This window comes from Chenopodium quinoa, unplaced genomic scaffold, assembly GCF_001683475.1.
Source record: "Chenopodium quinoa cultivar QQ74 unplaced genomic scaffold, ASM168347v1, whole genome shotgun sequence".
In the NCBI taxonomy this organism is placed as follows: domain Eukaryota; kingdom Viridiplantae; phylum Streptophyta; class Magnoliopsida; order Caryophyllales; family Amaranthaceae; genus Chenopodium; species Chenopodium quinoa.
Window position 1 is genome coordinate 3908743 of NW_018743199.1, and position 25637 is coordinate 3934379.

At 33.6% G+C, this 25637-nt stretch overlaps 2 protein-coding genes and 2 long non-coding RNA genes across 4 annotated transcripts; all 4 read right to left on the reverse strand.

Annotated features, from left to right (window-relative positions):
- Positions 1 to 2251: 2251 nt before the first annotated feature.
- LOC110733574 lies at positions 2252 to 6159 on the reverse strand. Its single transcript, XM_021913639.1, has 5 exons — positions 5889 to 6159; positions 5137 to 5250; positions 3193 to 3272; positions 2727 to 2851; positions 2252 to 2616 (listed from the first exon to the last, which is right to left on the reverse strand). Exons 1-5 carry the CDS (start codon positions 5939 to 5941, stop codon positions 2545 to 2547), a joined length of 444 nt encoding a protein of 147 aa, XP_021769331.1. The 5' UTR covers positions 5942 to 6159; the 3' UTR covers positions 2252 to 2544.
- Positions 6160 to 10796: 4637 nt separating this feature from the next.
- Positions 10797 to 11747, reverse strand: LOC110733575. The gene is made up of 2 exons (XR_002513650.1): positions 11599 to 11747; positions 10797 to 11133 (listed from the first exon to the last, which is right to left on the reverse strand). It is a non-coding gene; the product is annotated as an uncharacterized LOC110733575 (long non-coding RNA).
- A 1902-nt stretch (positions 11748 to 13649) lies between these two features.
- On the reverse strand, positions 13650 to 15452 carry LOC110733576 (jasmonate-induced protein homolog). Its single transcript, XM_021913640.1, has 3 exons — positions 15338 to 15452; positions 14379 to 14820; positions 13650 to 14130 (listed from the first exon to the last, which is right to left on the reverse strand). Exons 2-3 carry the CDS (start codon positions 14808 to 14810, stop codon positions 13948 to 13950), a joined length of 615 nt encoding a protein of 204 aa, XP_021769332.1. The 5' UTR covers positions 14811 to 14820; positions 15338 to 15452; the 3' UTR covers positions 13650 to 13947.
- Positions 15453 to 23011: 7559 nt separating this feature from the next.
- Positions 23012 to 23962, reverse strand: LOC110733577. Its single transcript, XR_002513651.1, has 2 exons — positions 23814 to 23962; positions 23012 to 23348 (listed from the first exon to the last, which is right to left on the reverse strand). It is a non-coding gene; the product is annotated as an uncharacterized LOC110733577 (long non-coding RNA).
- Positions 23963 to 25637: the final 1675 nt, after the last annotated feature.

A 25637-nucleotide genomic window follows, 5' to 3' on the forward strand; every position in this document is an offset into this window, starting at 1 on the left:
CTTCTCTTGGCAGAGATATTGCTGACTATTTCAGGTGTGAATTGCACTAGTAACTCTTGTTCTTATAGCTTTTCTTGAAAAGCATTACAAGATCTTTGCTCTGTTTCGTGCTAACATCCTTTTTTATAAACGCGCTGTGTGAGTAGACATCTACCCTGATGGCCTGAGGTGCAGCTCGAAGCTGGACATGGCTCATAACATAATTGATAAAAGATTGGCGTGAAGTTATGAACCAATCTATATTTTTTGTATTTATTTTTATATTGTAATGGTTCTATTTCATTTGTGGAAGTAGATGATTTGCATTGGTGATGAATCACTTCACATAGAACACTTTTTTTTTTGCTTCTTGAAATTGTATGTGTTATCTTATTCTTTTATATTATCTTGTTTATTAAGGCATAAGAATTCTGAAAGTGATGTATGGAGAAGTTGTATTTTGCTAGAGTGATCATAATGTCGACATTTTTACCAAATATGATGTGGCTTAAGCAACTGATCTTCCACTATACCAACTCCAAGAATCATTAGTGAGGCAGAGGAATATGTCTAGCAAGAGCAATCCTGCCTTTACAACTTGCTCGGAACACCCGGGCTTAGTTTCATCATGGGCTGAAGCAATTGCTAGGTGTGAGCATCTCTTAACAGAAATCCTCGTCCGACTGCCTGCAAAGTCCCTGATGAAGTTCAAATCTGTCTCAAAACACTGGAACTTCCTCATATCAGCCCCATACTTCTCTCTCCATGCTTCACAATTCGAAGGATTCTATGCCCGTCTCTGGCATTTTCCTACGCAGGAGATGTGTTCCATCGCCTTATGCTTACCGGTTCCTTCCTGTTACTGATTCAGATATTAGTCTCCCATCATTTTCTGAGACATCAAGCTCAACATTTGAAATCCCTGCATTAGCTGGCCTGGTTGTATCAATCTTGCAGTCTTGCAACGGGCTACTGCTCTACTACAGCATCAGTCCGAGTAATTCCCAGGTTCTGAATCTCCATGTTTGCAATCCCATAACTAGCCAATTGAGAACGATTCCAAACATTCAGTACTCCTTTTTATCAGCCTCTCTGGCTTTTAATCCACGCAGCTCAAGCTATGGGTACAAGATAGTTTCTGTACACACATCGGTATCACCTGATCATTATGTACTCAAAGTATATTCATCTGAGACTGGGTGCTGGAAAGATGTGGATGGTAGCATCAGGGTTCTAAACGATATGGCTCTCAGGAACGGAGTGTATTGGAGAGGCTCTATCCATTGGGTTTGTAGCAGCGGGGAGTCATTGTACTTGGAGGTTGATGAAGAGCGGGTTGCAAAAATGCCATCTCCTGTTTTCTCCAGGCCAGAAAGAGGGAACGTGAAGTGTTTCGAATGCAAGGGGAAGCTGTGGTGTCTATGGCATGAATACAGTGACATAACTTTGGAAGTTCATATGTTGGACAATTATGAGGCTGGTTGGCTCCTCAAGTTCACTTTAAATCTTGGAGTTGTAAGGAAAGCAAGTTGCTTATCGGGTGCTTATCATCCTGAATTTACAATTCTTTCTCTTATAGTTAGCAGAAAACGTAATGGAGGAGAGAAATGCATGATGGTGGTTATTCATGTCCCTGGTAAAATCTTGGGCTATGACCTGGAGGAGGGAACTACCATGGAGATGTGCAAGATCCCACTGATTGAAGGCGAGGCATCCGGGGAACGCAAATTTTATAGTGGTGATGCTTATATATATAGTTACAGTTTGGCATGTGTGTGAAGTGTGATGCATAAATTTGATCAATATTCTTTGCTGACAGCAATTGTTTGATGTTTTGTTCTAGTAATATACCTCTGTTGTTTAAATGTCTTAATTGTTACTTCTTGCTCTCTCAATGAACTTTTGCAAAAGATGACACATTATAAAGTAACAAATTATTGCAGATTGTTTCAACTCAGTAATACAACCTTTTTGTCTAACTGCATGCAAAATCAAATCTGTCTCATCTAGTTTTTGACCTTCTTGGATATTCCTTCAAAATCGATCTTTAATTTGTAATAATTAAAGCAAATCCAATGAATTATCCCGATTGAGATATGAATATTATGCCTAATTTCAAATTTACTTGCCTTAATGCCAATTCAAATTACACTATTGACGTGATGTAATATGGACAGAAGACATGATATTTACATCTGAAAATTAGTGATGCAGTATTAGTGAATGAGAATTTGGTGGATTGCAAACTGTGTTGCTATGTCTCCAAACTCTGTAGTATGAAATAGGTACTTTATAACAGCAATAAAAATTGATAAGATGCCGATTACAAGAAAGCTCCTGAACCTCAACCAATCAGGACAGCTGATATCACAAATTACACCAATGCTAGCCCCTAATATAGGTCAGAATGGTTGATCACAGTTTCACACATCTTTTTCTTTCTAAAGATACAAATTAGTAAATTCTCCTTGAACACACGTCAAGATTGTCTGAAGATCCATTGTTTCCATGATATACAGTATGGCAATGTAAGAAATACGCAAAGCAGGATCCCTCCTCCAGTATTCAGAACTCGGTTGGGGGCTTCAACCTAACAAGTCTTTTGATTCTTTCTTTGTCAGTATTCTCCAGAACTCCCTGGATATGAAAGGTATTTGTGAATAAGTTTATCTAAAATGTCTCCTGAATATCAATTTAGAAGCATAAATGTGATCAATACGATGGCAAAAAAGTAATGAAGTCCTTACCGTCCAAACAATTTCATCAAGACATAAGCAGATCCTTCCATATTTGTCCAGGAACATGCGTTCAGTTGGTGGTTTTCCGCAGACATCCTTCAACGTCGAGGTAATTATGAATATAACTTCTGACACTAGAAAAATACAATCACCAACATAAGTGCTGGGCACACTCAACCAAAATACAAGGATGACAATTGAGACATATTGTCACGGATCAAACATTTATCAGGTAAACATTTATCAAGCAAAAGTCAAGTTCTCTTTATTATAGTATATAACAGATGCATTTTTTTTTAAAAAATTCTTTTTATAATCATAGAGTAAATGTAAATAATATTTATTCCCATTTGCAACATGTTACCAGGATTTCCCGTCAAAAAAAGAAAAGGCAATGGCAAGTTAGCAATTCAAACTGCACCATACAATGATCATTGTAGCCTAATTCTGACACAGAGAAAAGACGTATACTTACAAGCAAGTTCATCATACTCATCCTTGCCAACAAGATAGATGTGAATTCCTCCAAGCACAGTATAAACAATATACACCGACCTGCATGAAAATAAAAGCACAAAAAGAGAAAAGTGGAATCAATTATACGGAGTAAAATACACCACAACAATACACCCACTATCCGAGTATTGATCCGACTTTGATAATACAATTCAAGTGAGTTCCTAGGTTACAGGAAGGAATCAAGTATTCAGTTGCGTCATTTAGACCTGCAACTAAGATGCTGAAATGATGAAATGATGTGTCTTCTCCAGTGTTGTTAAATCCATATCATAACTTATTTTTAAATGAAGAACGTTTTTGTTCAGGTGAGTCAAAAATACAGGTCATATAACAACAGGAATTTTACATTTCTACAAATTGTGTTGAAAAGGTCATTGATACTTCCAACATAGAACTTAACTACTATGTAATAAGTAACTCGCTAAATTTTGCAAAAGGCAAAAAAAACTTCAAATCATGATCTTCAGTACCCTCTACAGGTAGATTCACTTTAATTCCAAACTATTGTTGTGTTAGGATATGAGGATTTGAAGCGAAAGGAAGGGAGGGAAAGTAATGGATTAATACACATTTTATTTGAGTATAAGATGGGGGAAGAGGAAACGGGTAAATGGAAGGATCCAATATAATTATAATAAACTAAATCCTTTCAAAGTAAAAAAGATTGGAGGGAAAACACAATCCTATTTATTCTTTCCTTCCCCTTCCATCTCTTTCTATCCCACTGTTTCTTTCCAAATTCACCATATAATAAGTGTTTAAATTTTAGAAAGACATGTAGGTAATAAAAAATTCACCCATACAAATTCTAGCACAATAATATAACGCATGCAACTATTAACAATATCATGAAATGTTATACAAAGTACTTTAACTTTTGAAAATCTCTTCAAACCAGTTTTCATACAAATCGTACAATTCATGCCTATGTTATTTGGACCCTCCTTGTAATCAGAACATATCTTCTCACCATTGGAATTGAGGAACTTAAGTTCAAGTCATTAGAAACCAAAAGTTTTTATCCAACCGCATCTAGTCCTAGTTTATTGCTCTAGTATAGAGACTGTGTTAAAAGAATATTTTAATGATGTATAGATAATTTATCACATTTTCTAACTTTACTTCTAATATTCCTGACAAACATTCCATCTACAGCATTCTACTTCTGAACTATTGATGTTACATTAATAAAAAAGAAACCTCCTATTCACACATGGCCTCACAGCTCACACACAAGATTTTCCAGTAACAAGTTCCTTGTTTAGCATGAACAACAACAATCAAGATATGATAGCAGGATACAGCAATTTATGGGAAATTCTGAAGACATCTGTATTAGCAGTAAAATTAGGGTATCCTTAAGCCTTTAAGACTCAGTAAAAAGGGCGTAGCGCAACATAATGAAATCTTGCAAATTTGAAATGATAGGAAATCAAATGCATGTAGCAAGGAATGCACAAGCCTAGCCAGTCAGACAGGATATCCATCATCATTGACAATTTGAGCAGCCAGGAATTAATTCTTCAAAGGGAAAATAGAATTCCAAATTCGAGCAAGTTATTGCCATATTATCCACAGAACATTATTGATGTCACAGATACATGGAGTAGAATTTTCCAGACTTTTTTCACTCTTAATTGTGTATAAGACCAACACTCATAATAAGATGCGGGGCAATGGAGAAACGAACGACCATTTGACATGTAAAACATGTTTATAAGATTTGAATACCAAAGATTATTAAAGAGAAGCCTCATATTTATTTATAACTTGCACCAATAGGATGCAACGGCATTGTAAACGCCTAAATGATATTGAATTGCAGTACACAGTCACAATTTAAAACGTAAGCAGAAATGTATGCTAAATCTTATGTTATCACAACAGAAGTGCTACATACTTGTGTGAGGCAACAAAGAGCTCTTCATTCTTAGCATCCTTGAGATTCTCTGCACCCAACTTAACTAAGAAAGTTCGCCAATGCAACCGCTCCTCAGCAGGAACTCCATTGAACCTGAAATACAACGGGGGAGTGGAAAGCTAAATGAACAACAACGAATCACCTAAATATTCAGTCGCGGTATTAGTGAAAGCATCAAAGCAGCATAAACTGAGGTTAAGTGGTATTTACACATGATTGCAGATCCTGCTAATTGAACTGACATTCTAACAGTTATCACAGATGACTTAGAAATCAAAAAATCTAAACCCAGATCCCATAAAAGTAGCATAAATCATCTTTTGCACATAAAGCAACAATTGAGACTTGATAACTTCAATCTTAAAAAAACATAAACCCCAAATTTATTCTCTTTAACATTAATCAAGCACAATTCTCATCAAAATCCCTAAATCAGCTCAAATTTAGTGAAAACCCACCTTACACATCAAACTATATACTAGTACAAATTTGCAGGAAATAAAACACACACACAAATTTGGAAAATTAAAAGGATAGTACTGTGATTCAAGAGCAGATCAAAGAAAATCAAATACTGGGTATCCAGAAAAAATTGGTAATTGGGAATAAACAGTACTTGAATTCAGCAAAACTGGGTAATTGAGATCGATAATCAAGATAAAAGGGAAGCAAGAAGCAGAAATCCGAAATGGGTGATTTGCAGATTAACAAAGAAGTAAAAAATTGAATACCTTTCAACGAGAATGTTGCCCTCGGAGTTGGAAAGTAGTACTGCCAGCAACATCTCTTCCTTTGCTCTGTTTTGGAAGAGAGAAAAATGAAAATGAAATTGAAAGATAGAGAATTCTAATTTCTAAAGTGGTCAACTGAAAATGGGGTTTTGTTTGGGAAGAATTGAAGGATGTTCAAACAAAGGGCCTTAGAAAAAACCTCCTTGCGGATTGAAAATTTTATGGTAATCACTATTCTATATTTTTAAGGGTCGATTTCACACAACAATTACAAAACAACGGTTTTTTTTTTTTTCCAATATTCATTGATGGAGTACTTATAAGTAGGGCTGTCATTTTGGGTAAAGGGGTCGGGTAAGAGTGGGCCGGGTCAACTTGGGTCGAGTCAATTGAGATTAATTTCATAACCTATGCGGGTCGGGTTTGGGTTGGGTCATGCTTGAGTCGGGTCTCATCGGGTCATACTTCTTATCGGGTTTGAGTCAGGTTTAGGTCGGGTTAATAACAGTTCGGGTTACATTTGGGTCGAGTGAACAATAGGTCGGGTTTAATTCGGGTTTTCACGAGTTAAAACGGGTTAGGGTAATTCTCGGGTTCGAGACAGGTTCGGTTCAAGTCAATAATTTGCGGGTTAGAATCAGGTCGGGTCATTCTTGGGTTTGAGTCGGGTTCGGTTCAAGTCAATAATTTGCAAATTATAATCAGGTCGGGTCATTTTCAAGTCGGGTCATTCTCAAGATCAAGTCGGGTTCAGTTCAAGTCTAATTTAATCAGATTGGGTCATTTCCAAGTCGAGTTTTTCTCGGATTCAAGTCGGGTTATGTTCAAGTCAATAATTTGCAGATTACAATCAGGTCTTGTTATTTCCAAGTCAGGTCATATTCGGGTTCAATTAATTATAAATAGATAATTATCATTTTTATCAAGCTAATTATTTCCTTTCACTATAATATATATGACAATATACTAGGGAGCTATAGTCTATAATTTAGGAAGATAATTAACTTCTTTGACCATACAACAAATATATACTATATTTAACTCTTAAATTTGAGGATCGATGATGCTCCTTTCTTTTGCTGGCCTGGACCTACTTGGTCTCCCTAGGCAAAATGCCTTGATCAACAATAATAAGGAGGTCTAAATGCATTTAAGATGATTTGAAATCGGGTCAGGAACAATTTGGGTTGAATTTAGGTCAGATTAATAACAAGTCGTGTTAATTTCGAGTCGGGTTAGTAACAGATCGTGTTGAATTTTTGGGTCGCGTAAGTATTAGGTCTGATAAAATTCGGGTTGGGTCAATAATAAGTCGGGTTAAATTTGGGTCAAGTCAATAACAATTCGGGTTGATTTTTGGTCGGGTTAATAACAGGTTAGGTTAGGAACGGGTCGGGTTGAATACAGATCAGGTTAGTAACAAGTTGGGTTAAATTCGGGTTTTGACAGGTTAAAATAGGTTTTGGTCAATTTCGGTTCAAGTCGGGTTCGGTGCAAGATTATTAAATTGGCCGTTGTAAACCGGTAAATCGGTGCAAGTTGTAAACCGGTAAATTGACCGTTTAAAAGGAAATTGGATGGTTCCCCACACCCAATTGGACTTCCGGAGGGTATTAGGGACCATGGTAAACAATTCGACAATTTTTATTTCCGAAAGAAAAAAAGTCAAAAAATTAAAGGCTAATATCCACGCTTTTTGAGAAATTTTGGAGCTTTCGGCGTCCGGTGTCAGAAAGTCTTGAAAATCTATGGGATACATATCGGGGTCATATAATGCCGTTTGGAACCATATATGATCATTATTTGTTGTCATAAATGTTCGTGGTAGGCTTGAATTAATGAAATCAATGCAAGTTGTAAACCGGTAAATTGGTCGCTTAAAGGATATTTGGATGGTTCCGCCCACCCAATTGGACTCCTGGAGGGTATTAGGGACTATGGTTTACATTTCGGCAATTTTTATTTCCACGCGAAAAAAAGTCAAAAAATTCCAAAATTGAAGGCTAATATCCACGTTTTTTGAAAAAATTTGGAGGTTTCAGGGCCCAGTGTAGAAAAGTCTTGATATTTAAGGGGATATATGTCTGGGTCATATAATGCCATTTGGAACAATACATGATCATAATATTTGTTGTCATAAATGTTCGTAGTAGGCTTGAGTTAATGAAATCCGTGCAAGTTGTAAACCGGTAAATTGGCCGTTTAAAGGCAAATTGGATGGTTCCACCAACCTAATTGGACTACCGGAGGGGTATTAGAGACCATGGTAAAAATTTTGGCAATTTTTATTTCTGGACGAAAAAAATTCCAAAATTGAAGACTTAATATCCACGCTTTTTTAGAAATTTTGGAGGTTTCAAGTCCTGGTGTCGAAAAGTCTTGAAATTCTAGGGGATACATCTCGGGGTCATATAATGCTGTTTGGAACCATATTTGATCATTATTTGTTGTCATACATGTTCGTTTTAGGTTTGATCTAATGAAGTCGGTGCAAATTATAAACCGGTAAATAGGCCGTTTAAAGGCAAATTGGATGGTTTCACCCACCCAATTGGACTCCCAAAGGATATTTGGGACCATAGTAAACATTTCGAAAATTATTATTTTCGGGCGAAAAAAGTCTAAAAATTCCAAAAATAAAGGTTAATATTCACGCTTTTTGAGAAAATTTGGAGGTTTTGGGGTCCGGAATCGAAAAACCTTGAGATTCAAGGGAATACATCTCGGGGTCATATAATTTCGTTTGGAACCATATATGATCATTATTTGTTATCATAAATGTTCGTGGTAGGCTTGATTTAATGAAATCGGTGCAAGTTGTGAACCTGTAAATTGGCCGTTTAAAGGCAAATTGGATGGTTCCACCCACCCAATTGGACTACCGGAGGGTATTAGGAACCATGTTAAACATTTCAGCATTTTTATTTTTGAGCCGAAAAAAGGCAAAAAATTCAAAAATTGAAGGCTAATATCCACCTTTTTGAGAAATATTGGAGGATTTAGGGCCCGGTGTCGAAAAGTCTTTAAATTCTAGGGGATACATCTCGGGGTCATATAATGCTGTTTGGAACCATATTTGATCATTATTTGTTGTCATACATGTTCGTTTTAGGCTTGATCTAATGAAGTCGGTGCAAATTATAAACCGGAAAATAGGCCGTTTAAAGGCAAATTGGATGGTTTCACCCACCCAATTGGACTCCCAAAGGATATTAGGGACCATAGTAAACATTTCGGAAATTATTATTTTCGGGCGAAAAAAGTCTAAAAATTCAAAAATTGAAGGCTAATATTCACGCTTTTTGAGAAATATTAGAGGATTTAGGGCCCGGTGTCAAAAAGTCTTTAAATTCTAAGGGATACATCTCGGATTTATATAATGTCGTTTGGAGCCATATTTGATTATTATTTGTTGTCATAAATGTTCGTTTTAGGCTTGATTTAATGAAATCGGTGCAAGTTATAAACCGGTAAATAAGTCGTTTTAAGGTAAATTGGATGGTTTCACCCGCCCAATTGAACTCCCGAAGGATATTAGGGACCATGGTAAACATTTCGGCAATTATTATTTTCGAGCGAAAAAGTCTAAAAATTCCAAAAATAAAGGCTAATATTCACGTTTTTTGAGAAATTTTGGAGGTTTCAGGGTCCGGTATCGCAAAGTCTTGAGATTTAAAGGAATACATCTGTGGGTCATATAATGCCGTTTGGAACCATATATGATATTTATTTGTTGTTATAAATGTTCGTGGTAGGCTTGAATTAATGAAATCGGTGCAAATTGTAAACCGATAAATTGGTCGTTTAAAGGCAAATTGGATGGTTTCATCCACCCAATTGGACTCCCGGAGGTATTAGGGATCATGGTAAACATTTCGGCAATTTTAATTTCTGGGAAAAAAAAAGTAAAACAAATTCCAAAATTGAACGCTAATATCCATGTTTTTTGAAAATTTTGGAGGTTTCGGGGCACAATGTAGAAATTTTTTGATATTTTAGGGGATAAATGTCGGGTTCATATAATGTCGTTTGGAACCATATATGATCATTATATGTTTTCATAAATGCTCGTAATGCTTGAGTTAATGAAATCCGTGCAAGTTGTAAACCGGTAAATTGGTCGTTTAAAAGCAAATTGGGTGGTTGTTTGCTTACATATGAGAAGTATATCATGGTGTTCCATCTTTCGTGGAAGATTCAATTGTTCATGGATGACATGATTGACATCCGTATGTACTTTGGCTCTTATATAAGGGTGAGTTTATCCCCAGACTCGGACCCAGACTTCAGACTCTGCCACATCAACTTTCCACTAACTTTAAAATACTTTTATATTATTCAGATTCATACAAGCCTTTCTCCAAATTTACACATTACCCCAAGACTGATCACTCCAAACTCATTTAATTCTTTTCAAAATAATTTTATTTTTTGTAAAATATCTTTTATTTATTTTTTTAAAAATTATTGTAAACTTTTGGTTGGTGAGGTGGCTAATTTTCATTGGCCTTGCAAAGTCTTGACATGGGTTTGGATTTTCCAAACTCCATGTAAGACTCACATGAGTCTTAGATGAGATTTTTGCAAGAATCTTGAGTAAGACTCATGTTGAGACTTTGCTCAAGACTTGCAATAAACTTACCCTAAATGTAGAAATTATCATGCAAGGTGACTTAGACAGAAATTGTCATAGTTACATGTTCTTACTACAACAGGTGCATGTGCATTAGACATACTCAAAAGTCAAAATCAAAAGAGAGATCGATCATATATATAATTCATATACAAGTACATAAGAAAGAGGGCATAATTTATTTAGTACGAGTACTAGTAATTTTGGGTTATAATTGATTTATATGTATGGTTTTACCATTCATGGTCATGGAAGATTCAATAATTGCTCATGGATGACATCCGTAATTTAACTGTTAATTATATAAACGTAGAAATCAACAACATGCAAGTTAACTTAGGTACAAGCTAGCTTGCATTTTCTTACAATAATAGATGCATTAGACATGCTCAAAATCAAAAGAGAAATCGAACATTTTTATTAAATACTATTTATTATAGGTTGTTGAATTGATGATTCATAGACTACAACCCAGGCTACTTAGGCACCAAACACACCATTTTCAAACTGCGCATATGGCCACCTTGCGCACAACGCATCTGATGTTGCGTTCTGCTCGCAGCTCAGTTGCGACTTCTTCCTCTCACACTGGACCGATGCCATTTTTTCTACCTTCAATATTGTTTACGTATTATTGCATGCATTTATATGTATATAACCCAAGTTAGCGAGAATATTTCACATGTGAGTTATTAAGACTAATTAATTCTCTTACTTACTAGTATTTAAATGAAGAACAATTATAACATACATAAAAAATAAACTAGTAAAGTTTGATAAAATTAGATAAAGTTCGTCGTAAACAACAAATAAAGTTAACACAAATGTTGTTATTGTCAGATTTGTCCAACATATATATATATATAATTTTTTTTTTTTTTTTTGACAAGAGCAAAGGAACTTTGTCCAACATATATATATAGGGTTAAAAATAGTTGAAACTGTAATTTATGAAGAAAAAGAATTTTTGATGTTAGGAATATCACCAAAGGGTAAAAGCTTCCGTTTCATAACAATAAGAAAAAACTATCAAATGTGAAAAATGGAAATACAAAGAGAAGAAAATAAGAAAATTACCTCGGCTATGTAATTATGCAAAGATCGATCACTATAGAGTTGAAGACTGTGTATTAGCTAGTGTGTTGCACGAGTTCTAGACTAAATACACATACTGCTATTTATAGACTTGAATACTTGATGGATGGAAGGGGTAATTATTATAATCATATGACCAAACATAATATAACGAGTGTCAAATTTTGATTGCTGTTCTCGGCCTATAACATACATCCCTTGATTCTTATATAACTCAAGGTATGATAGTACAGACACCAATTTTCATATGTGGTTGGGCACATGGTGTGACCATCTATCATAGCTAGGGGTTATTTCGTTAGTGTGATACGAGGCTATTTAGTTAGTGTTAAAGGAGTTACTTTGTTCGTGTTATAGGGGTTACTTGGAGGTTATTTGACCAATGTTATAAGGATTACTTTGTTTTTTTTTTATAAGTGGTCACACGGTGCGGCACACAAGACGAGTTGATGATAGTATATCACATATCTTAGCTTATTGTGGAGAATAGCTTTAATACAAAGTAAATAATTTAAGTTAATCCGTATGCATCTCTTTAGTATTTTAGTGGCCATACTATATATAATCAATCAAAGATGACTTTAAGACCTAATAACCTCTACTCTCTTAAGTTATAATAGAGTAATATAAATATCTACTTTGTATTTTTTTTAAATAAATTTAATTAGGTGTAGATAGAAACTCCGAAATACACAACAATATATAATATAGAATTAAGCTAAAAGTAAGGATCATAATCTCATTACCCTCATTAGATCATGTCTAACATGATCCCACTATTATTATGACTCCAAAAATACAAACTAATTACTTAGAAGAGCATATTTCTATTCATCGAGAGTGAACCAACCACTAACAATTTAAAGTAATATTCCAACACAAACTCGCTCCAATATACTATTCCGTATAGTATAATATAATATAATATAATATAATATAGCCATGTAGGGCATTGGCACCTAATACGTGAACGTGCTAATAATTTAATCAAGAATCAAAAAAGAAAATGGAAGCAAAGAATTGGTATCGAGTTCTTGCCTCCATTGGACTAATGGTACTTTATTATTGGAGCATCCGTAAATTTTCTAATAGAACCATTTTTTCATCCTCAAGTTTTTATTGAAGAGGATACTCCATAAATTCGAGCTAGTTGTCAATAATAATTTTAATATTATTCACAAATAGATTAGAGTTATGAGAGAATGTAAGGATTTGCTTGCAAAATATTTCGTAAATAAAATGTCTAGCTACATGCTTTTCATTGGAGAGCAAAAAAATTGAACAACTTGACTGTAGCCCAAACAAACTACATATGTATAACTAATTTAATGTTTTGCAAACTACAAGATGTTATGGCTCAAATCACCGTTGGAATACTTTGTACCTAAAAATTATTGTAGCTTTAAAACTGATATGGCAAAGCTTATCATCATAGATGCTCTTAAACAATGCATATTCGAATGATTTTAATTTTACACTATTTAAATGTTAATATTTAACATGAACATCGATAAATTTACCACATTCAAAGATATTATATTGGTACGTCTTTGTAGCAATGCGCATCACATATGTTGAGCAAGTCTTATTTATTAAGAAGAGAAAAAAAAATCAAAGAGAAAGATAATAAGACATAAGAAAACTAGAAAAGAGGGCCTTTTTATTTAGTACTAGTAATTATAAGTTAGTTGTACGTGGAAATGAACCATGCGTATAAGCTAGCTAGCTTGCATGTCCTTACGTACCCGTACAACTGGTTGGTTAGTTCATATTGATCCCGTTATTATATTTGCATTGTTGATATTAGAAGACTAATTATGTTGATATTACATACAATTTGAAAAAATGAACCGATCATATTATAATTATCATCATTAGAATAATATGATAGTTATATTTCAAACAACCTCAGTAAAAACATCACATTCAAAGATATTATTTTGGTGCATGGTAGTAGCAACATGCATTACACAATATGTTAAGCCATGAGCAAGTCTTTTTTACTTAAGAGGAAAACAAATCATAGAGAAAGATCATATATATATAAGAAAAGAGGGCATTTTTTTATTTAACACTAGTTAGTTGTACATGGAAATAAACATGCAGATATAAGCTAGCTAGCTTGCATGTCCTTAAATTACGTATACTCGTACAACAGTTAGGTTCGTTCATAATGCCCTTAGCTTAAAGAAAAACAACCACAAATTATAAAAGAACTAACCAGACCAGAAGATTATATATCAATCTAATGGATCGGACTTAGTACATTATTATTATTGTTATTATTATTATTATTGTTGTTGTCGTTGATGATCATCGTATGGAGTTTGTTTAACCAGTGTAGGCGACGGCAACTGCAGATCCAGCTGAGTGACCAACAATGGTAGCATACATTGAGGTTCCAGTCCCCGAGTCATTAGCATAAGCGATAAAACCGGATTCATTCAATTTAGCTTCAATCTGATTCCAGTTGATGTTGTTGAACTTGCTTATAGGGCCACAGTCCGCATAAGCCTAATCCCAATTTAATTTATTGCAAGGAAGCATCAAACGAATTGAAAGAATATGAGATCCAGTTAGAGGACCGGCCATACAATCATGTACTATTATGTATATACTACCTCTGTTAAATGTTATGTGTAACTTTGGGGTATTATTTATGAGATATAAAATATTACAAAGTTACACATAACATTTAACATTTAACAGAGGTACGTAGTATAAGCAAGATTAAAAATACAGATTGAAATGTACATACTGACCTTCCTTCCATCAGTGTCAGACCAAGCAAGAAGCCAGCCACATTCAAGACCAGCGCTGTTCTTGCCAACATAAACCACCGCGGCCTTAACACCCCCGAACAAGGCTGCTTGAGCAAAGGAACCCAAGCTTTCAAGAGGATCTGAGTAGTCTGAAACGGTATACCCCTTCCATTGCTTGGAGTTAAACACGGTCAAGGATCCCTTAGAAGTCTGATTTGTCAAGGCACCGGCTACTGCAGATAGTCGTGCTGCATCAGCGTCAGCCTTGTTTAGGCATTCCTTTTCAGCAACGATTGCACGGGACTTTTTCGCGATATCCTCCGAAACAAGTGATTTCTCAGCGCATTTGATCAACTCGTCTAAAGTTGCTTTCTGCTCACAGCTCAATTGCACTGCTACTTTCTCCTTCCTCTCACACTGAATTGATGCCATTTTTTTGTACCTTCAATTTACGTCGTACCAGTTAAGCATTATTGCAAAATAATGAGTATATTTTTAGCAAAATAAGTTAATTTCGATCCAATATTAATTAATAAATAAAGATTAGCGCAAACAAATGATTCTAACAAATTTAAAATCATCAAAATGATTTTTTTTCAACTGATATAAATTAATTTCAATAACAATAAGTACAAAAGGTCAATATAACATAATATATAAAACTAGTTGTTTGCGCCGTTAAATAACAATAATTGTTTTTCATGGAATCGTGTTAAGGTGTTAGTACTGTAAATTGTCAAATTCTCATCCAACATAGGGTCAAAACATTGCAATCAATAAATCTAATTTATATATGAAGAGAAAAATTCCCTAGTTTGTGAATATTATTGTACAAAATGGTGCCTATATTATGGGAAAGTTGGGGAGTATGGAATAAGTACAGAGTCTCATGCATGTTTACGTAACAAAAGCTAAAATGAAGAAAATGGAATATAAAGAGAAGAAAATATGGAAATTACCTTTGCTATGTATAGATCGATCACTATTCACTATAGAAGATTGTGTATTAGCTACTGTGATGCACGAGTATTAAACTACATACACATATTGGTATTTATAGACTTGATGGATGGAAGGGAATATTAATGAAATCATCAAACCGAACGTATAAAAGACACGTGTCAGTTTTTTAGTGATGCTCTCAGCCTGTAAGTAGTTCATTATTCTTATCTATTTCAACTTTCAAGATATGTTCATATATGACCTATCTCTGCTTATAGTGGAGAATATCTTTACTATCTCCACGAGTATGGTAAGTGTCCATATTTTAATTCATGTAAGATACCCTCATACCCTTAAGACCCTACTATACTCCCTCTACAAGTCTACATGATTATTAAAGAAAATGTATATATTAATTTTCACATTATTTATTGCATATGTCACTACGCCAAAAATTGGTTTTAATGGCGGTTAAAATACCCTTTAACAGCGGTTACCCAACCGCCATTCATCTAAACGCTGTTAAAAGGATATGACACTTTTAATGGCGGTTGTATAACCGCTATAAAACATTAATCAGAAAAAGTGGAAAAAGTTTTCTATAATGGCGTACTTTTGTAACCGCCATTAAATTATGCCTTTTGCGCCAAAATTCAAATTTCATTACAACCGCTGTTAAAAGGTTCAAACACCAAAATTATAATAAATATGCTTTGATAAATAGTATTATTTTTGTAACCGCTATTATAAGTTTGCAACTATTTAAAAAAAAAATTGAATTACTAAATAATTCAATAATAATATAGCAAAACCTGTAATAATAATAATAATAATTTACAAAAAAGAAAAATGTTCCTTTACAAAATCATCACCTCTACAAAATGTTCCTTTACAAAAAAATATTTTCCCAACACAATTCATCACCTTTACAAAATGTTCCTTTATAAAAAATATTTTCCCAAGATGTATAGTACTTTTTTGCATCGAAACTCAAACTTTGGGAAAATAAGAGTGATTTACTTATAACAACTCTTTTAGACTAGATATGTTGAAACACGTAACGCACCCACTCAAGTCTAACATCATCAAGTTGAGTTTCATCGTAATGGGAATAAGGCTAATATCCACGTTTTTTGAAAAAATTTGGAGGTTTCAGGGCCCAGTGTAGAAAAGTCTTGATATTTAAGGGGATATATGTCTGGGTCATATAATGCCATTTGGAACAATACATGATCATAATATTTGTTGTCATAAATGTTCGTAGTAGGCTTGAGTTAATGAAATCCGTGCAAGTTGTAAAACCGGTAAATTGGCCGTTTAAAGGCAAATTGGATGGTTCCACCAACCTAATTGGACTACCGGAGGGGTATTAGAGACCATGGTAAACATTTTGGCAATTTTTATTTCTGGACGAAAAAAATTCCAAAATTGAAGACTTAAGTTCAAAATTTTGGCTTGGGATAATTTATAAAATACATAAGCTTGTGACAACAAAGAAAAATCCGACGGAATCTTCGAATTCTTATTAATACTATTATTATTAGTACTAACAAAATGGAAAAATCCTTTGTTTATAGTCCAAATAAACTGAATTTTTTTTTTATTATTAATCTTTTCAGGATTTTTTGCATTATTGGAAATGGATTTTTCAATTACATTTTTTGTTGATTCAAGAAAACGTTGTGTATTAATTCTGGAAATATTAATGATATATAAAAATATATCTACGTATATCTTTTCCCTAAAAAATTTCAAAATATAATTGAATTTACGGATTAATCGAACATTGCTTCTTTTTAATATATGACTCGTATTTTTTGACGATTCCCATTTTTTCGTACCATATGGTGTTTTGGTAGGACTAACCTTTAGTTTTTTATTGTCTTTTGCTATTTTTTCTATTTGATTTTTGATTATTCTTGTTCTACTAGTCAGATCTTTCATTTTTTTTTCTGTCGCTGAAGGATTTGTCCAATTTAGGAATCCGGTTTGAATGGATGATTCATTAATCATATGATTTTTGATTAATGAATCTTTTTCATTTTTTCTTTTACTCGATTCTTCTCTCAATCCAAATAGTCGAATTGGATTTACGTTTGACATTTTTTTTTTATTTTTTTTTAAAAACAGAAATATTTCAACAATCCAATTGTTTGTTTCATTTTCGAACTTAAAAAAAAAAAGAATTTTTTCTTTGAGTCTTTTTCGAATTTGAAAGTGCCCTTTTAGAAGTTTTCGAATTTTTTTGTCGAGTTGTTTAAAAATAGGTTGAAAAAAAGAGGGCCGCTTTCGAGGAGGACCAAAAGGAAGGTCAGTTTCCAGGCCCACAACTGTTAAAAAACAAAACTCATCTATTCGATTTCGTTTTTGTTCGTTTTTTTTTATTCGATCTTGATCAGACGGTTGTATTATAGATCTGTGCCAAGGTTTTAGACAGAAAGGAAATAATATCTTTATCTGAATACCATCTGTTAACCAGTTTTTAGGAAATTCAGTTTCTGATAATTGAACGCCGTTATAGGTGCATTTAACATGCATTTCGCTATTCCACTCTTTGAAATCATCCGACCACTCGGGTCGTTGGAATAATAACAGACGACTGAAATTTTTTGCTATTATCAATAAAGGCAATAGAATATATTTTCTAAGAATTGACTGAGTTATTAGCATCAAACCTCTTATTATTTGAGCAAATGGAATAGTATCCCAGGCTTCGGCTATTTCTATTCGTATGTTTTCTTGGCTTTTGTCGTCGTTTTTATTGTATTTTTTATTTTTATTTTCCTCCTTCAATTCTTCGTTTTTATAATAAGAAATCCGCAATTCTGAGTTTTGTCCCAGACAATTTTTTAAAATCCCTTTAATTAATCCGGAAAAAGTAGCCGAAAAAAAAGAGGATTTATCTATTCTGTCTAAAAAAAGCGGAGAATGTATATTTGGTTGAAACAATTCCCAAATAACTATTTTACGTCTTTGAACACGCATGGAACCTATGATTATTTCTCGACGAAAATCAGATTGTTGTGAATAACGTATCAAAGAAACTTCACCTGCTTGCTCAGATATATCCGCGGTATTTGGGGCAGGATTGTCGGTATTCTCTTGCTTATCGGTATAAATAACTACACTTTTCCAATTTCTTGAGCGAATTTGATCATCGATTGGCACCGACACGTCTTTTTCATCTGGTCTATCCTCTGGTTCTAAATCGTCGACTAATTGGTATGACCAACGAGGAACCTCTTTACTTATTTCTTTTATTCCAATCGATTCTTTTGGAATTGTTTGGGGAAAGGAATCCGGTCTGATTGTATCAACTAAAAATTTTAAAAATCTTTCTGGATCTTCGGAAACAATTTGTTCGTGTTTTGAAAGTAAAGACACTCTCTTCTGATTGAACGTGGCTTCCCCGTCAAATTGACTAACGAAATGTCTAATTTTTGCTGATATTGAGTTTTGATCTTTTTTATGTTCAAATTCTTGGTAATTAGAATCATTATGTAGAACACTATGAATTTTATTTATAAAAATCTCATCTATTAAATTTTTTACTGTCGTTTTCGTTATAATGGATGAAAGCCTTTTTTTTATTATACCCCGATAGGATCCATTTAATAAAGGATCGTGGTTTTTTTGCAAATATTCAATTTTATTTTTAGTTTTATCATTGCATAATCTAGTTTTTTTATCGAGTACATCTATATAAAAAAGTCCTTTGTCTAGAACTGTAATTCTATTAGCAAATTCATTGCTTAAGCTGTTTTTTTTTTTGTTCGTTCGTATAAATCCAATAATTGTATAGTTCATCATCATATAAGAATTTTTCTGTTGTAGCCAAAGAAATCTTTCTTTTTATCATTTCCCAGAAAATGGATAAACTAGGTGGATATGTAAAAGAAATTCTTTGTTTTCCATCATTTTGACATGTATAAAAAAAATATTGTGACATTTCATTTCTTACCGCATTTTCAAACCGATTGCTTTTTATATATCGCGTTGGACGATTCCAACGTTTATAGTCGAAAAGAAGAAAAAGAAGGGGTTTTTGAAACCAGAATAGGTTTTTATTTTCTTCTTTAAGTATTTCGAACTTCGAAATATCTTGATTCCCAGAATAAGAAGTTGGGTTATTTTTATAGTATGCTTCTTTTAAGTGCAAGTGCAATTCATCCTTTGTTTTGTCCTTTCCATTCACTCGGATCTTTCCCATTTCATCCATTTTTATTTTGTCCGGATCCTTCTTTTCTTCCGAAAAAAGGGAAGGAGAAGGATCTTCTTCGGTGAATCCCTCTTCTTCCTGTTTAGTCTCCTTCGTTTCGGAAGTTTTTTCTATTTCTACATCTGTTTCTTCCTCACTTTCTTTCGTTTCTGGAGTTTCGTTCAGTTTCTTAGTAAAAATAGGTGACGGCATTCTGCCTAAATAGTAGACACAGGTAATAAAGAAGAGAATACTAAAGATTCGAGCCATAGAATTTCTCAATTCTGACACAAGGTACTTATTAGATCTAATAGAATGATTTTGCTGTATCCAGACTAATACCAATCCAACCCATTTCATGAATAAAATGTGACCAATTAACCAACCAACAAAACTACTTGTTACAAATAGCATCTTGTTGTTGCATCGAAACATATAAATGTTGACTAATCGGGCTAACATTGAACTTGGTAAAATGAAATAGTTGAATAATTGAAAAATGAGATTATTCAGGAATACACATTGAATGCTGAGATTACGCATTGAATTTCTGCTAGTCGATCCATAATCAAAAAAGTGTTTGTGATTGTTCCAGAAGAAATGAAACAAAAGATAGGGTAGAGCTAGGACAGTTATTGTATGAGGTCTACCCAATGCTAGATGCAGGGGCGTATAATAGATCGATATGAACATCATGAGCTGTCCCATAATAAAACCAGTTGTTGCTGATACCTTCTTCTCGATTCCTTCTTCTCCTTCTTCCATAACCTGAGTTCGGAGAAGGAAGAGATAAGAGGGCCCTATGGAAAATGTGGTCAGAAATCCATAATAGAGTCCGACCACAACGACCGAATTGATTATCTTCATGCATAAGGATACTAGATTACCTAGTAGAAAAGATTGAAAAAAATATCCACGCTTTTTTAGAAATTTTGGAGGTTTCAAGTCCTGGTGTCGAAAAGTCTTGAAATTCTAGGGGATACATCTCGGGGTCATATAATGCTGTTTGGAACCATATTTGATCATTATTTGTTGTCATACATGTTCGTTTTAGGTTTGATCTAATGAAGTCGGTGCAAATTATAAACCGGTAAATAGGCCGTTTAAAGGCAAATTGGATGGTTTCACCCACCCAATTGGACTCCCAAAGGATATTTGGGACCATAGTAAACATTTCGAAAATTATTATTTTCGGGCGAAAAAAGTCTAAAAATTCCAAAAATAAAGGTTAATATTCACGCTTTTTGAGAAAATTTGGAGGTTTTGGGGTCCGGAATCGAAAAACCTTGAGATTCAAGGGAATACATCTCGGGGTCATATAATTTCGTTTGGAACCATATATGATCATTATTTGTTATCATAAATGTTCGTGGTAGGCTTGATTTAATGAAATCGGTGCAAGTTGTGAACCTGTAAATTGGCCGTTTAAAGGCAAATTGGATGGTTCCACCCACCCAATTGGACTACCGGAGGGTATTAGGAACCATGTTAAACATTTCAGCATTTTTATTTTTGAACCGAAAAAAGGCAAAAAATTCAAAAATTGAAGGCTAATATCCACCTTTTTGAGAAATATTGGAGGATTTAGGGCCCGGTGTCGAAAAGTCTTTAAATTCTAGGGGATACATCTCGGGGTCATATAATGCTGTTTGGAACCATATTTGATCATTATTTGTTGTCATACATGTTCGTTTTAGGCTTGATCTAATGAAGTCGGTGCAAATTATAAACCGGGAAATAGGCCGTTTAAAGGCAAATTGGATGGTTTCACCCACCCAATTGGACTCCCAAAGGATATTAGGGACCATAGTAAACATTTCGGAAATTATTATTTTCGGGCGAAAAAAGTCTAAAAATTCAAAAATTGAAGGCTAATATTCACGCTTTTCGAGAAATATTAGAGGATTTAGGGCCCGGTGTCAAAAAGTCTTTAAATTCTAAGGGATACATCTCGGATTTATATAATGTCGTTTGGAGCCATATTTGATTATTATTTGTTGTCATAAATGTTCGTTTTAGGCTTGATTTAATGAAATCGGTGCAAGTTATAAACCGGTAAATAAGTCGTTTTAAGGTAAATTGGATGGTTTCACCCGCCCAATTGAACTCCCGAAGGATATTAGGGACCATGGTAAACATTTCGGCAATTATTATTTTCGAGCGAAAAAGTCTAAAAATTCCAAAAATAAAGGCTAATATTCACGTTTTTTGAGAAATTTTGGAGGTTTCAGGGTCCGGTGTCGCAAAGTCTTGAGATTTAAAGGAATACATCTGTGGGTCATATAATGCCGTTTGGAACCATATATGATATTTATTTGTTGTTATAAATGTTCGTGATAGGCTTGAATTAATGAAATCGGTGCAAATTGTAAACCGATAAATTGGTCGTTTAAAGGCAAATTGGATGGTTCCATCCACCCAATTGGACTCCCGGAGGTATTAGGGATCATGGTAAATATTTCGGCAATTTTAATTTCTGGGAAAAAAAAAGTAAAACAAATTCCAAAATTGAACGCTAATATCCATGTTTTTTGAAAATTTTGGAGGTTTCGGGGCACAATGTAGAAAAGTTTTGATATTTTAGGGGATAAATGTCGGGTTCATATAATGTCGTTTGGAACCATATATGATCATTATATGTTTTCATAAATGCTCGTAATGCTTGAGTTAATGAAATCCGTGCAAGTTGTAAACCGGTAAATTGGTCGTTTAAAAGCAAATTGGGTGGTTGTTTGCTTACATATGAGAAGTATATCATGGTGTTCCATCTTTCGTGGAATATTCAATTGTTCATGGATGACATGATTGACATCCGTATGTACTTTGGCTCTTATATAAGGGTGAGTTTATCCCCAGACTCGGACCCAGACTTCAGACTCTGCCACATCAACTTTCCACTAACTTTAAAATACTTTTATATTATTCAGATTCATACAAGCCTTTCTCCAAATTTACACATTACCCCAAGACTGATCACTCCAAACTCATTTAATTCTTTTCAAAATAATTTTATTTTTTGTAAAATATCTTTTATTTATTTTTTAAAAAATTATTGTAAACTTTTGGTTGGTGAGGTGGCTAATTTTCATTGGCCTTGCAAAGTCTTGACATGGGCTTGGATTTTCCAAACTCCATGTAAGACTCACATGAGTCTTAGATGAGATTTTTGCAAGAATCTTGAGTAAGACTCATGTTGAGACTTTGCTCAAGACTTGCAATAAACTTACCCTAAATGTAGAAATTATCATGCAAGGTGACTTAGACAGAAATTGTCATAGTTACATGTTCTTACTACAACAGGTGCATGTGCATTAGACATACTCAAAAGTCAAAATCAAAAGAGAGATCGATCATATATATAATTCATATACAAGTACATAAGAAAGAGGGCATAATTTATTTAGTACGAGTACTAGTAATTTTGGGTTATAATTGATTTATATGTATGGTTTTACCATTCATGGTCATGGAAGATTCAATAATTGCTCATGGATGACATCCGTAATTTAACTGTTAATTATATAAACGTAGAAATCAACAACATGCAAGTTAACTTAGGTACAAGCTAGCTTGCATTTTCTTACAATAATAGATGCATTAGACATGCTCAAAATCAAAAGAGAAATCGAACATTTTTATTAAATACTATTTATTATAGGTTGTTGAATTGATGATTCATAGACTACAACCCAGGCTACTTAGGCACCAAACACACCATTTTCAAACTGCGCATATGGCCACCTTGCGCACAACGCATCTGATGTTGCGTTCTGCTCGCAGCTCAGTTGCGACTTCTTCCTCTCACACTGGACCGATGCCATTTTTTCTACCTTCAATATTGTTTACGTATTATTGCATGCATTTATATGTATATAACCCAAGTTAGCGAGAATATTTCACATGTGAGTTATTAAGACTAATTAATTCTCTTACTTACTAGTATTTAAATGAAGAACAATTATAACATACATAAAAAATAAACTAGTAAAGTTTGATAAAATTAGATAAAGTTCGTCGTAAACAACAAATAAAGTTAACACAAATGTTGTTATTGTCAGATTTGTCCAACATATATATATATATAATTTTTTTTTTTTTTTTTGACAAGAGCAAAGGAACTTTGTCCAACATATATATATAGGGTTAAAAATAGTTGAAACTGTAATTTATGAAGAAAAAGAATTTTTGATGTTAGGAATATCACCAAAGGGTAAAAGCTTCCGTTTCATAACAATAAGAAAAAACTATCAAATGTGAAAAATGGAAATACAAAGAGAAGAAAATAAGAAAATTACCTCGGCTATGTAATTATGCAAAGATCGATCACTATAGAGTTGAAGACTGTGTATTAGCTAGTGTGTTGCACGAGTTCTAGACTAAATACACATACTGCTATTTATAGACTTGAATACTTGATGGATGGAAGGGGTAATTATTATAATCATATGACCAAACATAATATAACGAGTGTCAAATTTTGATTGCTGTTCTCGGCCTATAACATACATCCCTTGATTCTTATATAACTCAAGGTATGATAGTACAGACACCAATTTTCATATGTGGTTGGGCACATGGTGTGACCATCTATCATAGCTAGGGGTTATTTCGTTAGTGTGATACGAGGCTATTTAGTTAGTGTTAAAGGAGTTACTTTGTTCGTGTTATAGGGGTTACTTGGAGGTTATTTGACCAATGTTATAAGGATTACTTTGTTTTTTTTTTATAAGTGGTCACACGGTGCGGCACACAAGACGAGTTGATGATAGTATATCACATATCTTAGCTTATTGTGGAGAATAGCTTTAATACAAAGTAAATAATTTAAGTTAATCCGTATGCATCTCTTTAGTATTTTAGTGGCCATACTATATATAATCAATCAAAGATGACTTTAAGACCTAATAACCTCTACTCTCTTAAGTTATAATAGAGTAATATAAATATCTACTTTGTATTTTTTTTAAATAAATTTAATTAGGTGTAGATAGAAACTCCGAAATACACAACAATATATAATATAGAATTAAGCTAAAAGTAAGGATCATAATCTCATTACCCTCATTAGATCATGTCTAACATGATCCCACTATTATTATGACTCCAAAAATACAAACTAATTACTTAGAAGAGCATATTTCTATTCATCGAGAGTGAACCAACCACTAACAATTTAAAGTAATATTCCAACACAAACTCGCTCCAATATACTATTCCGTATAGTATAATATAATATAATATAATATAATATAGCCATGTAGGGCATTGGCACCTAATACGTGAACGTGCTAATAATTTAATCAAGAATCAAAAAAGAAAATGGAAGCAAAGAATTGGTATCGAGTTCTTGCCTCCATTGGACTAATGGTACTTTATTATTGGAGCATCCGTAAATTTTCTAATAGAACCATTTTTTCATCCTCAAGTTTTTATTGAAGAGGATACTCCATAAATTCGAGCTAGTTGTCAATAATAATTTTAATATTATTCACAAATAGATTAGAGTTATGAGAGAATGTAAGGATTTGCTTGCAAAATATTTCGTAAATAAAATGTCTAGCTACATGCTTTTCATTGGAGAGCAAAAAATTGAACAACTTGACTGTAGCCCAAACAAACTACATATGTATAACTAATTTAATGTTTTGCAAACTACAAGATGTTATGGCTCAAATCACCGTTGGAATACTTTGTACCTAAAAATTATTGTAGCTTTAAAACTGATATGGCAAAGCTTATCATCATAGATGCTCTTAAACAATGCATATTCGAATGATTTTAATTTTACACTATTTAAATGTTAATATTTAACATGAACATCGATAAATTTACCACATTCAAAGATATTATATTGGTACGTCTTTGTAGCAATGCGCATCACATATGTTGAGCAAGTCTTATTTATTAAGAAGAGAAAAAAAAATCAAAGAGAAAGATAATAAGACATAAGAAAACTAGAAAAGAGGGCCTTTTTATTTAGTACTAGTAATTATAAGTTAGTTGTACGTGGAAATGAACCATGCGTATAAGCTAGCTAGCTTGCATGTCCTTACGTACCCGTACAACTGGTTGGTTAGTTCATATTGATCCCGTTATTATATTTGCATTGTTGATATTAG